Below are 13,463 nucleotides of genomic sequence, written 5' to 3'. Positions count from 1 at the left end.
GAATAATAAAAAAACCATCTTGGGCATGCCTTTTTGCTCTGCAACAAATTAGATAATCCAAGAGGATTATAGAGTAAAACCGAAAAAAAACAAACCAAAAAAAAAACAAAAACAGAGAGAGAGGACATGCAAATGAAAGTTGAACCCAAAACTTGAGCTTAGGGTTTACTTTGCCTACTGTCTGTGATGTAGGAAGCTGTCAATCTGAACTTGAGCTTTTACTTGTAAGTGGGTTCCTTATAGTTTTTAAAATGAGTGTTTAAAAAGTAGCCTATATCTTTCCTGCAAACTTTGTATCTATATATATAAAGCAAAAGGCAGAGAATTGTGAAACATTCAAAATACCAAAAAATGCCCTTGGTTAATGCAAACATTAAGAATTAAAATTATTAATTAAATGAGGATAATATAGTAAATTCACACTTTTTCATATTTAAAAAAATTAAAATTAAAAGAAAAATCAGATAATTGATCCTATTTTTATAAAACACAACTACCCATTATCTTTTTTTATTCTAAAATAAATTTAAAATTTTTATTAAAAAAAAAAAAAAAAAAAAACCTCTCACAGGCAAGGAAGCGCGCGAAAAGGCTAGTAAATATAAATTTACAAGTCTTGAACTTTGCAAACCGTTATTACATGTGCAGTTGTTCTTAAAGTTACCACTCCTTCCATGTTGGCGACAAAGCAGGAAATTCCTTTTCTCTTTTTTCCACACGTAGTAGAATCATAAACGCACAGAGAAATAGCAGCACATCCCAGCCATCTCCATCAGTCATATCAATTTCAGATGCCAATCTCACAAGTCTTCTTCTTCCTCTGCTTTCTCATCTCCCTGTCCTTCATAGGTACTCCCTCTTTTTCACTCATAGAATCTGTGGTTTTCTAAAACTTAGATTAACAATATTTATATCTCTGTTGCAGATGGAACTCAACTCATTATAGTGAACAACTGCAAGGAGAGCATATGGCCCGGGATCCTTGGCACTGCAGGCTACCCAACTCCTCAATGCGGCGGCTTCCATCTCCACAGCGGGGAACAGCTAGTCCTTGACGTGCCCGAAAACTGGTCAGGAAGACTATGGGGCAGGCAAGGCTGCTGCTTTGATGAACAAACAGGCAAAGGCTCATGCCAAACAGGGGATTGCGCCGGCCTCTTACAATGCAGGGGACTTGGTGGAGTGCCTCCAGCCACACTAGTTGAAATGACACTTGGGACCTCCAAATCAGACTTGCATTACTATGATGTGAGTTTGGTTGATGGGTTCAACGTTCCGGTTTCAATGAGGCCAATAGGTGGTAGGATGGGGTGTGGGGTTGCTGCTTGTGAGGCTGACTTGAATGTTTGCTGCCCATCTGCATTGGTGGTGATGAAACAAGGGAAGGTTGTAGGCTGCAAGAGCGCTTGTTTGGCTGCAAATTCAGACAGGTATTGCTGCCGAGGGGAGTTTGCAGATCCAAAGAGTTGCAAGCCAACTGTTTTTGGTCATCTTTTTAAGGCTATTTGTCCCAGGGCTTATAGTTATGCCTTTGATGATTCTACAGGGCTCAAGACTTGTAAAGCTCCTCGCTATGTCATTACATTTTGTCCTCCTAACCATGGATGATCTATTTGAGCAGAGAACATGCCCAAGGCAAAATACTGGGTAGTTTTGGGGTGCTCTTGTATTGTTGGCAACTTGGCACTAAATTTTGGTGCTATGCATCACTTGGTTTTTTGGTATAATGGTTCCAGTTTTCCTCTTTTTTCCACTTTTTTTTTGGGGTTGCAGTTTCTTTCCAGTTTAATTCAAAGATTCAACTAAAGAAAAAAAGTAAACTCAAAGTTATACAAGCCTAGTGTTTTAGGGAAAAAGAACAGGTCCTGTTGCCCCTTATTGAGCCTCAATTAAAGCCCAAGAATAATTCATAATGCCATTTCAGGCAGGAGGAACGATCACCAATTGGAGCTTCAAAACCCCAATTAGTTTGGCCTCAAACATAACAAATTTGCCATGAAATTTTCTTTCCCTCCAACATATCTGCTCAAAATATCAAGAAAATCAGCATGGAAAAGCATTAAATTTCATGCAACAGCATGGCATAATAAATCTGGAAATAGAATCTCAGCTTGCTACTTTTTGGGGGAAAAAAGTTCCTTAGTTAGAAAATAATCAATGCCATACATCAAAAAAATTTATGGAGGACTCCACCTGGTAACATTTGTACAGTCACGACCACAAATTCTACTACCGCCTTGCTTTTTACACCCTTAAAACTTGTACACTAAATTTATCTCCTCTGCAGGGGCCTCAGGTGCGTTCACCGTCTGAGCCGCGACTACTCTAAGGTATATCCTCAAACTAACAATGTACAGTTTTAAGTACAACCAACAATCTTTATTTTCATTGCGCCTTATCCATCTCAATACATAGACTTCACTAGACATGAAAGAAAGAGAGGGGCTCATATTATCCTCAGTTAGCTGTACAACTTCATTCTCGTGACCCATCTAAGCAGCAGAAGCATGCGGAGCCAGAATGCTAATCCTCCTCTCTGCAAAAGATTGAGCACCTTGTTAGCTAATTAAGACAGTCGGGATTCAAATGTCTGTAGCATAAGAGCCAAAGACTTGAAGAGGGAATGGCATTACATATTATGCTAGAAAATTATATTGTTCATTCTTCAGCATGTCAATGAGAAACAACAATCAACTTCTTGCATTGGGGGAAAACCCAAAAGATGATTCATAAGTATTTTCATGTATCGTGTGTTTAAGCATCACTATGAGATGTAGGATTGATATCAAATGTCATTTCTATTCCAAATGCTATTCATGAAAGTCAAGATATTCTAAGGCAAATAGTGAATCCTACACTGAATAGGAAACAAACGTGTCTACTTCAACACCTAAATGACAATAAATATGTACAGGTATGGTTTTTAGAGTTTGATATTAAATTATATATTTTAAAAACAAAAAGTTTCTATAAAGTTAGGATGTGTCATAGATTCTTTGTCTCTTATTAGTGTTCAGTAGAGCACTTTTACTTGAGGTGCACATTGATGTTTAATCAATTGATAAACATACTGTAATATGAAGCTGAGGAAAATTTAGAGAATCAACGATCCGCAAGTGATGCACTAATTTATGTATCAGCAAAGGTAAAGAAAAGAAAAGGAGACCAAGAAAAAAGACAAAAGGAGAAAGTGAGGGAAAAAGTACCTCCAGCAGCAACAAGTTTCTCTACACGTGCAACTATATGCTTCCCATAAGTATACTTCTTCAGAGCATTCAGATGAACCTTAATTCGGTTAAGGATTAGTTCAAGTTGCTGATCGTCACAAGTTTCCAGCACTTTCTGTACAACATAATTTGCAAACTGGTCCTTCATCATCGCCTAAATTCAAACAAACAAAAATCAGAAACTAGTATGAGACTACGCATATACACCCGTTTACAAAACCAAAGCCTGGCAAATCATTTTCCCAGAACAACATAGTATTCAAAAGATTTCACAATAACAAAGAGAAGAAGCTTAATGCTCTAAAAAGTTGTGTGTAAACCAGTCAGCCACTCCATTCATTTGAAAAGTAGTCAATGTTAACCAGAAAAAGATGGGCTCTAAAACAACTCAATCTTTGAATAGTCATGCTATCATTTTTGTACTTTTATTATAAACTAGGGCTACAATTCAAATACTTTGGCAAGACAGCTAGATCCAAAAGTAATTGATTGGGATGAGGCCAACCGTCACTGAGAATGTTAGATATAATAGTTATAACTTTTATCTGCCATATGATATAACACACATGATAGCTATTGATAAGAGAACTGAAGATAACAGCTGGAAGAAAGCCCAACGAGTTCACTAGTATTCCAATGTATTCACAAGGTCATTTTAAGAGACCACCATTTCAGGTAACCGCATAAGCATAAATAGTAAACATAAGAGCTTGAAAATTGTATAGAAATGTTACTTCACAATGTAACAGTATTATCATAAAAGAACCAAAAGTTAGAGACAATTGCATGTTCAGGAAACCCATTCTTCAGATGCAAACTTGGCCAGAGTATATTTGAAGATTGCAAGTTGAGACAAAAGAGTTAAAGAATCAAAAATAAAGAGAGCTATACAACAATAAAAGAATACATTCACCAATGCACACTAAAATTTAGAGAGACAAAATGCACATAGATCAGTAGCAAACCTGAAGGGGTTCATTTTCATCAGTGGTACCGAGCATCTCAGTTACAAGGGCCTGGCGTTCAGCAAGAGTTCCAAAACTTAAACACTTTTCTATAACATTTGACGCAAATTTTTGCTGGCTCATTTGAACAATCTGGCCAGTTAGTTCCTTAATGATAGCTGATCGTTCATGTGGTTTTCCATGTTCCAGCACATGCTGTAAAATTAATCACAATCAATTAACTGAGTTCAATGTAAAAGAAGAATAAAACAGGCATTTTAGCATACACAGCATGACAGGGGCTATATATGATTATTCCCAAACTAAACAATTTATAGTAACCACATTGGTTCTGTTGTAGTCACAGCTTATTTGTTTTTACAGTTAAGAGTGAGTTAGTTAATGCAAACATACTCTGAAATGTAAAGAAAGTAAAATTGGGGCAAAATCAGAGACAGGCAGGTCTACTATATAAAGCTAATAAATTACATCACGAAACAATTAGGTAAGGGTGCATCAACTCATCCAATACACCAAGTAAGGTGTATAAACAGAACTCAAAGCAAAGAAATATGAAAACACTAAATTGGTAGGGAGAGGGGAGTGGAGCTGAAATCATATTATTCCTCAGTTCCATTCAATCCCTCCATTTAATGGACAAATAACCGTCCCTTTATAAGTATGAAACTTAAGGTTCAACAATGGATTTAAGTGAAGTCGCAAATGCATGAAGAGGCAAAAAAAAAATTGGGCTTAAGATAAGACCGAGATGTCTAGAGAGAAATCAAATTGAACCTTTATACTACATTAAATAAGTACCAAGTTAGCATCTAACGAAGAAACTTAGTAGATTAAGTGAAGGTCCATTTGATACTTAAAAAACAGACTGTATCTAACCACGGTGGGATTATTTTCTTCGACAATAAGAAACTGGAGTGAAAAAAGTTTCTCAGAAATGTGACAAACCTGTACAACATAATTTCCATATTGGTCTTGTGCCAAAATGCAAACAGACTGCAGAATCTCATCCATCATTATTTGCTGCGTTCTGGGGTCATGGCAGTGCTCCAAAACTCTCTGTTACATCAAAGTTATTATACCATTCAGAATCGCAACAGTTGCATTGATAATGATTCATCTTCAACCTATCCAACTGATATGATTAGTAGATGCGCAAACATGAACATGTTTCAGAAAATGGAGCAGTTCTTAACCTGTATGACACGACAACCATATGGATGAGTTGACAGTGTCACGACTTGATCATAAAAAGTTGAAACAACAAACTGGATGGCATCTTCAGGTACACATTCAATACACTTCTGGACGACATGGTTCCCATTTTGATCACGAACACAACGCATAACATGGCCATCCAGTTCACCTACCATTTTAGTCTGCTGGTCCAGCTCAACAACTTCTATAGCCTGAACAGTAAAATGGAAGCACATGAAAACCGAGTTCAATGCAATATGATGGATATCTGTACCCGTCAATGGTGTACAATTTCATTTACATTTTCCCCGAAAACTACGGGGAAAAAAATATCTGTATAATTATGGAAGTAATGTTTTTCTTTCAACTTATACGATTTAATCTATTAAGCTGTATTCCACTTCCCTGGAAGTACAAGAGCAACGAGTTCATCCATTGTGACTCATGAAATTCAAACTTGAGAAAATAATTTTCCCAGAGTAAAACCCAAAAGTTTAGTTTCTCACAAATAATTTCTAAGAAGACCCCCAAACATATTAGATAACATAATTAGCCGGTATCGCATAACACATTATGATACAAAAATGTAGAAGGTAACCCTCCTGCTTTTGTAGGAAAGCCAGAAAGTAAAACATGCAGGAAATATCAATATGACAGGTAACTGTCAGAACTTTGGCAAACTAACTGAACATACCTTCTGGATCACTCGACAGCCATACATTTGAAGGCTAAGGGTCAGCACATGCCCAGTGAGCTGGTCAGCAAGTTCTCTTATTTGTGATGCAGTTCCATGCTCAAAAAACTGAACTCAGAGTGAAAAATTCAGTCATAGGGAAGAAATATTCCACATTTTTTATCAACCACTTAACCAAAGCATATTATGAACATGCTAATACAAAAGAACACATGGAATTGGCACATAAAGGCAAATCAATCTAAACAGGACAAAGTACCTTCTGAATCACATAATTACCAAACACATCGGTCATTAGAGAAAGGGCTTGGGGCATTATTTCATCAAAGACCATGTTCTTTTCTTCGCCTGTGGCAGTTTCAAGTTTCTGTTGAATAAACCGACTTCCATACTGGTCGGCACTGTTCAAGGAAATATGAGTGACTTAATCCCTGGAGATCTGGATGGGTAAAAGGCATAAGTTTTTAAAGAAACAGCAACAAATATATACCTGAACTCAACAACATGCCCTGCAATCTCTGAAAGTTCAAAACATTTAGTCTTATTGCTCTTGAACTCATCTAGTAAAGTGGAAGCAAAATTTTCATCAAAATTTCCACCAGTTTCAGAGTGCCAAGGTCCCATGAGACCTCCACCCATGTTCCTCATCCCAGAAGAAAAACGCAAGTTCCGATCACTGTGCCTGGCAGGACTACCCGGTCCAACAGGAGAGTTTGGAAGAAGGGGGCCACCCAATGCTGTTCCAGAATAAGACATGCCAAGCCCATATGCTGGACTTCCGTAGTAACCATGATTCAAGCTACCAGACTTACCAATGTAGGGAACACCAAATTGTGATTTTTGAGGCGAAAGCAATTGCCCCAGATAAGCTTTTTGCAAACCCAGTAAATCCATATACATATTACCCATGCCTTCCCTATCTTTTGTGGGGTCATTCAAGGCTGCAACCTGGGCAGCAGCATATTCATTTGATCTCACGTACTGAAGATACAATGGGTCCATCATGGGCACCTGGACAGCACTCCCAGCAGTGTGATTTCCAAGCCTGTTCATATTCTGCAATTCAGCAGCTGCTGCCAACAAATTTGGTCCTAGAGACATACCTCCTCCAAATGCTCCAGAGTCCAAGCCACCCATTGCAGATGCAGCAGCAGCATTTTCAAATAAGGGTGGTAAACTACCATTACCAAGTGGATTTCCCATCATGGATGGAGACGAAGGACTAACAGAATACCCACCCAAGCCATAGTTAGGAAACGAGGTACTGTCTACATTCTGATACTGGGAGAATGAGCTTCCTCGGCCATTAAGACCTGGCACAGGTCCCCTTAAGTATGAGTTAGCAGATGCAGCGGGATTATTAATTTCAACTGGATCATCAGACATATATGAAGGGTGGTTCAGATCCCTCCCAAATCCACTGCCTCTTCCCATATTCTGATAAGAGTTTTTAGAAGATTGGGAAACAGAATGCAAATGAAAATTCCCAGAATCAGGCTTATTCAAATACGAATTTTGTTTCATATGGCTCCGATCACCTTGAATATCAAAAAGGTTATGGTGATTATCAATTTCATGTTGAATTTGTGAGCGTGCATGATTCTCTTCATCTATCCTGACGTTTGCCGACAGGTTCATACCAGATAAAGCAGCTGCTAGATCTGCAGACTCATTCACATTGGGTGAGGCACCATTGAATGAGTTTTGACCATTGGCAATTTTTTTATCCATGGAGGAAGCCCTTCCTCCACCAACAGGTGGAATCCGAGGACTAGGAGCCCTAGCTATAAGCTGAGGGTCTGGGGTCGTGCTTCTTGACAATGAAGCACCCAGAGCAGAAGCATATGTATGAGAACCCGATGAGCCGACATTCTGGACAGCAGACATTCCCTGCTTATTTCCACCAGAACGCAAAGCATCTATAGATGCCAAATCACGATGCATATGAGCAAACTGGGTTTCTGAAGTTTCAACACCATCATCAAATGCATTCCGGCTAGCTGGACGAGAAGGGTGCCTTGAGACATTTGTATTATGTATATCATCCTGCATTGAAATACCAAACGTTTTACACAGCAGCTTTGTGCCAAAAAAGAAATACAAACTCAATTTATTTTACAAAAATTGTAGCAGACAATCAAACTTGACCAGGAAAGGAAGTATACAACAAAAAGACCATAAGAGCAGATCTACCAACCAACCAAAATAAGTGAAGGTTTAAATCAACTCTAATCATGAAAAACACAAGTAAAAATAACCAGAAAATGTAATAAAATTCAATTTATATATAGTTATAACTTGTAACCACATTCACATTCTACATGCTAATATAAAGTTTCAAATATGCATCTACATATGCAAGACAAAGTGTAGAGCAAGAAGCAAACATCAATCACCTAAACTAGATCCAAATACCTCCAGCATTCCACATAAGCAGCAACGGGTTCCATTCCAATTAAGTTTACATTCTATTGGTGAGACATTTATGCAAAGAATGAAAACTATACTTAAGAAGCAAGATTATAGCATGACTGAAAACCCAATATCAATATCAACAGCATAAAGGCTAATAATTTAAGAAAACTGAGCTAGTGTCAGAAGAACTAGTTCAATTCCTCAACCCAATGAGCACCTCCATCTCATGGAATTATTCAGCTGACAATTGAGAGAAACCACTGTCAAGGGCACTAATTCATGGATTCCTTCCACTTCATGGGTATAACCAAAAGGCGCACCCTGCTCAGAGGAGCTGAACCAGATATCGAGTAAATCATCTAATGAATGACATAAAGACTTAGCCCATGTAAAACACATAAATTAGAGATGAAAAATAATCACTTGAAACCAGTAGGCAAAACTTATCACACTATCATTACAAACAGAAACACTTACAGGAGTGCATCTAATTTTTCCAATAGCAAACAACATTCAAGATAAAAAGTTTATTATATAAAACAGTTAAAGCAACAAAATTCACTAACAATTCACCTGAATGATCTCTGCAATACTCTTCTGCCTACTCCCAAGTCCCAACCCCGGCAACCCAATCAACCCATCACCGCCCCACTCCGCCGGAGCCTTCCTCCCGGCCACCCCATTCTCCTCCTTCCCTCCAACCCCTGGCTGCACCGAGAAAAGTGACCTGTTCACATCCCCACCTTCGCCACCACTCCTACCTCCAATCCTCCTATCTCCAATGCCTCCAACAGCCGAACCTCCACCTCCACCTCCACCGCCCCCGCCTTGGAACCGCTGCGCAAAACGCCAGTCCTCCTTCGAAACCAGCGGCGGCGGAAGCCGCGGATTGAGATTCACATTGGAATAGTAGTAAGTCACATAAGCTGGATCGGCACGAAGCTCCTCTTCGGTCGCAAAGCCTTTGCTGCCGTTCTTCGTGAAACCCGACAGCGCCGAGTCCTCGAACAAGCCCCCAACCGCGTTTAACGAGCCTTCGACTGTGGGTGGGGCCGACCCACTTCTGTACAGATTGAGCTCCTCCTTCTCTCGCTCACTTGCTTCGTGTTGACGCCTCTGTTCGCGAATCAACATACTCAAATCTTCGCCGCTCTTCAACATGGAACGCATTGACATCTCGGACATCATCTTCGAATAAGTATCGGTGACCATGTCATATATCACAATAAAAAATCATCAAAATATGAATATAAACAGTGAAACTGAAGAAAAATCAAAACTTTCAGCTTGGGTTTAGCTTAAAACTGCTAAAAACCAAATGGGATTGTTCCTAAAGCTTAGGATAAAACGATTTTTCTGATCAAAAACTACGAACCCATATCTCAAAATTTTGCACTGAAAGTAAAAAGATTGGTTCTTTTTAACGCCGAGTATGGATTATATAATCAGTAAGACGAGGATCGGATTGCGCTGAGATGATCAAATATGGATTCAGCCATTTTTACAAAGAGAGAAAAGAAAGAGGGAGGGAGACAGTGAAGTGAGAAAGAGGGCAATGATAAGCACAAGCAGTGGGAAATTCTGAGCCGTAGGATATGAGAAGTGACGGTCAGGATATGTTCATACAAAGATGTCTTTTAGGGTTCTATTTCATCGTCTAACTGCTGCGCTGCTACCTGTTTGCATTGGATTAAAGTTTTTTTATAATTGAATTCAAGGTTTTAATACGCACGTTATTTATTTATTTTTGTTTTGGTGTCTTGTATTTGGAAGGAAATGTCAAATCTGCAGTAGAGATTGCGCTAGGCTTATACGGATGTATAAATCATATCATAAATTCTCTTTGGACCCAAAAATAATAATAAATCATAATTCTCGGTTTTTGCATTCTGCATTTAATTTCTTTTCTTTTTTAGGAATGATAATCTGTATCTTCATCGTTATGGAAATCTCTTTATTGTGAGAATTAGGTTTTCAGAATTAAAAAAAAATGTGGGAATCAATATATGTTACACTTTTTTTACAAATATATATTATGTTATACTTTTAAATATTTACAAAGTCATCAAGGGATTTTCTTTAAAGATTTTGTCAAGAATTTGAAACCAAAAAAATAGGAAGGTGATTGTGATTAGATCCAAAAAGAAAGTCAATATCAACTTTCTATGTGGATTAAATTGATAGGTCTCTACATTGTGTTGGGATGCTGGTAAAGATCCGCATGGTACTAAAAACAATGAGTAAGGTGAAGAATTTATACCAAATTTACCAAACATATAGTTTCCAAATCATAATTTTGATCTTATTTAAATATAAAAAAATCCTAATTTTGATGTAATTAATATATTGGAATTTAAATAAATAAACAAACAACAAGAGAAAAAATAAAATAAAATAAAAAACTAGACCAACTTAAATGGGAGATCCTCTCCGCATAAGAAGTAAAATAAAGTATACGTGAGATTTTGATTTTCTTTTGGTAATTCATTCCTAATTAGTTTATCACGCATATAATTAATGACATAAGACATTGAATTACTTAATTTAAGGGCGAAAATATATAATAATAGTGACAACAAGCAAGAAAACAAAAGTAACCACCTAACCACAATGAGTATTAGAATTTCACTTTGACTGGCTTATGAAACCCTAATTTAATTTTTCAGACAATGAAAAAAATGAAATGTATGAATCTGGTTTTTTCTTTTTAAGGTTATGATCTTTATAAAACCTAGACAATATGTTGTATGTCACATAGAAGATCGGATTGGTTGGCATCCATAAGTTTAAACTCGGCATCAATTTAGTACATGTGACAATTTAAAAGGTGTATAAAACAAGATTTTTTTCACACTTTGTGATTGTGCCCAACATATATACACTTTGTCTCGCACGCTTAAACTCGGCGCTTCTTATATCAAATTAGTATATATAATTGTGTATTTAAATTGTAGAAAGGAAGATTCTTTCAGTTTTTTCTAACCGCATTTAACATATATGTAGACAATTTTATCTCACACACTTAAACTCGGCACGTGTTAAATCAAATTATTACATTTTACGTATTTAAAATGTAGAAAATAAAATTCGTTTAGACTTTATAACTGCCCCCTTAAATATAGACACTTTTATCGCACACTGAACAACAAACACAGCAACATATTTGACAGAATCCATAGCTTTTGTAGAACTATAAGCAGTAACTTCTTCCTCTGTTCCTGCAAAAGGATAACCTAAATTTAGTACACAGACACAAAAGAGCATGTAATTACAATGATTGGGTACAAAATATAGTTTCACTTAAAAGAAAAAAAATATTGCAAAAGACTCACTAGTGTAGTGGTTGGAGTAATTGTTCCTCCAAGCAAGGTTTTTGGTTCGAGTCATAGGTTTGTAGCACCATGTAGTGTGTATGAGTTTAATATATTATCGCATTTCTCAACAGGAAATGTCCACACAAAAAAATGTTGAAGGAGATTTTTTGAATGGTGCATTTAAGCTTGGGGCTTCCTTACCAAACCATCTCAACCACAGTAATAATGAGCCAAGTACTTGTTCTGAAATGAATGAAATTGTTTGGCACATTCATAATGGTGGGTAAGATTTAGTTAGGCAACAAATTAATAAGAACAATTGATTATTTGGTGAGGAAAACTAATAGCCATCAAGAGATAATAAAGGCACTAATCACCCAAAGCTTGTATATAAGCTTCCCCAAGAACTCTTCAGTTATACACACACTAGTACTTGATAGGCTTAAAACTTTTGCTAAGCTAGTTTTAGACAACCTTTTTAACAAAAACATCGAAAGATTGTTATTCAAAACCACATTGATGTCACTCTAATGGTCAGTTTGATGCCTTTAGAAGATTTATTTTTTTGTTACACTTGAGAAAGATTGAGTCATTGACATATCCTAAACGTAACCCATTATCGAGTCATAGACATATCCTAAACGTAACTCATTATCTCACCATTCCTCACAACTTCAACCAACCCTAAATAAAACCGATCTCAACTTGCCCCGGTGGAATATAAAAATTAAACTAAACTTTAGCATCAATAAAATTTATAATAGAATGATGATTAGCTTATTTAAAACTTTGGCTAATACTGCCACCCACTATAAAAAGCTAACAGAATAAACTCCAGTGAATGCAGCCGAAACCAGCTACCACACAGACGCCCCAAACCACGGGCAAAGAAGATGCCTTTTCTTTTTGCTTCTTTTAATATAATATACAGAAAGCATGTTTATTTATAATGGCGACAATGTTAGTTTTGTGATTATGTCAGCCGCAATTTGTTTACATGTTTTGCAGAAACCAGTGGATAACGATGATTTTGCAGACATGTCCTGTGTGGCCTCTCAGTCACGTGACTTGTCTCTGCTTTGCTTCTCCATGAATCATTAATATGCAGTCCACGTACGTTGTTATCAAATAAAACTATTAATCTGTCTGCAGTTCCTGGATTAAACCCAAGAACCTTAATTGTGCTTAAGCATGCCCCAAAAAGAAAATTATATATAGAAACTAAAAAGAAAAAGAAAATATCCCCTTTTATTTATGTTATATTTCATTCCGATATTTCAGTGTCAACTCGTATACAGATAATTTATATTTTAAACAAACAGAGGAACAGATAAATCATAAAAATATAAATAAAATGAATAGATGAGAGGTGAGGCATAACCTCGAAATTTGGCAAGCGCAATTCATGGCTGATGTGCATGTATGTTTCCCATAAATATATTATCCTTGTTGTGGTAAATATATAAGGTTAGGTAAATCATTCTTTTGATTGCTACTGCCGCTGCTGACTGTTAGGTTTGTTTTCTTTCTCGAACCGTAATTAAATAATCGAACCGTAATAAATTTAAAATAACTTTTTTGAAGTGTCAATAATGTATTTTTATTATTTCGGTTTCAATAACTATGATGAAATGACACTGTTATCAACTTCTGC

The 13,463-nt window shown here is 36.9% G+C and overlaps 2 protein-coding genes across 2 annotated transcripts; one reads left to right on the top strand and one right to left on the bottom strand.

The window, feature by feature from the left end:
• Positions 1-659: 659 nt before the first annotated feature.
• LOC103332708 (thaumatin-like protein) lies at positions 660-1,747 on the top strand. The gene is made up of 2 exons (XM_008235452.3): positions 660-849; positions 926-1,747. The coding sequence occupies exons 1-2, from the start codon at positions 792-794 to the stop codon at positions 1,606-1,608; spliced, it is 741 nt and encodes a 246-aa protein (XP_008233674.1). The 5' UTR covers positions 660-791; the 3' UTR covers positions 1,609-1,747.
• Positions 1,748-2,118: 371 nt separating this feature from the next.
• Positions 2,119-10,172, bottom strand: LOC103332676 (pumilio homolog 1-like). The gene is made up of 9 exons (XM_008235426.2): positions 9,069-10,172; positions 6,571-8,126; positions 6,340-6,481; positions 6,081-6,188; positions 5,386-5,598; positions 5,138-5,248; positions 4,193-4,387; positions 3,207-3,381; positions 2,119-2,536 (listed from the first exon to the last, which is right to left on the bottom strand). Exons 1-9 carry the CDS (start codon positions 9,705-9,707, stop codon positions 2,493-2,495), a joined length of 3,183 nt encoding a protein of 1,060 aa, XP_008233648.2. The 5' UTR covers positions 9,708-10,172; the 3' UTR covers positions 2,119-2,492.
• Between the last annotated feature and the right edge of the window lie 3,291 nt (positions 10,173-13,463).

The sequence above is a fragment of the Prunus mume genome, linkage group LG5 (assembly GCF_029339155.1).
Source record: "Prunus mume cultivar Tortuosa linkage group LG5, ASM2933915v1, whole genome shotgun sequence".
NCBI classification, from domain to species: domain Eukaryota; kingdom Viridiplantae; phylum Streptophyta; class Magnoliopsida; order Rosales; family Rosaceae; genus Prunus; species Prunus mume.
Note: the sequence above shows the minus strand (reverse complement) of the source record. Positions and strands in the feature narration are given on the sequence as shown.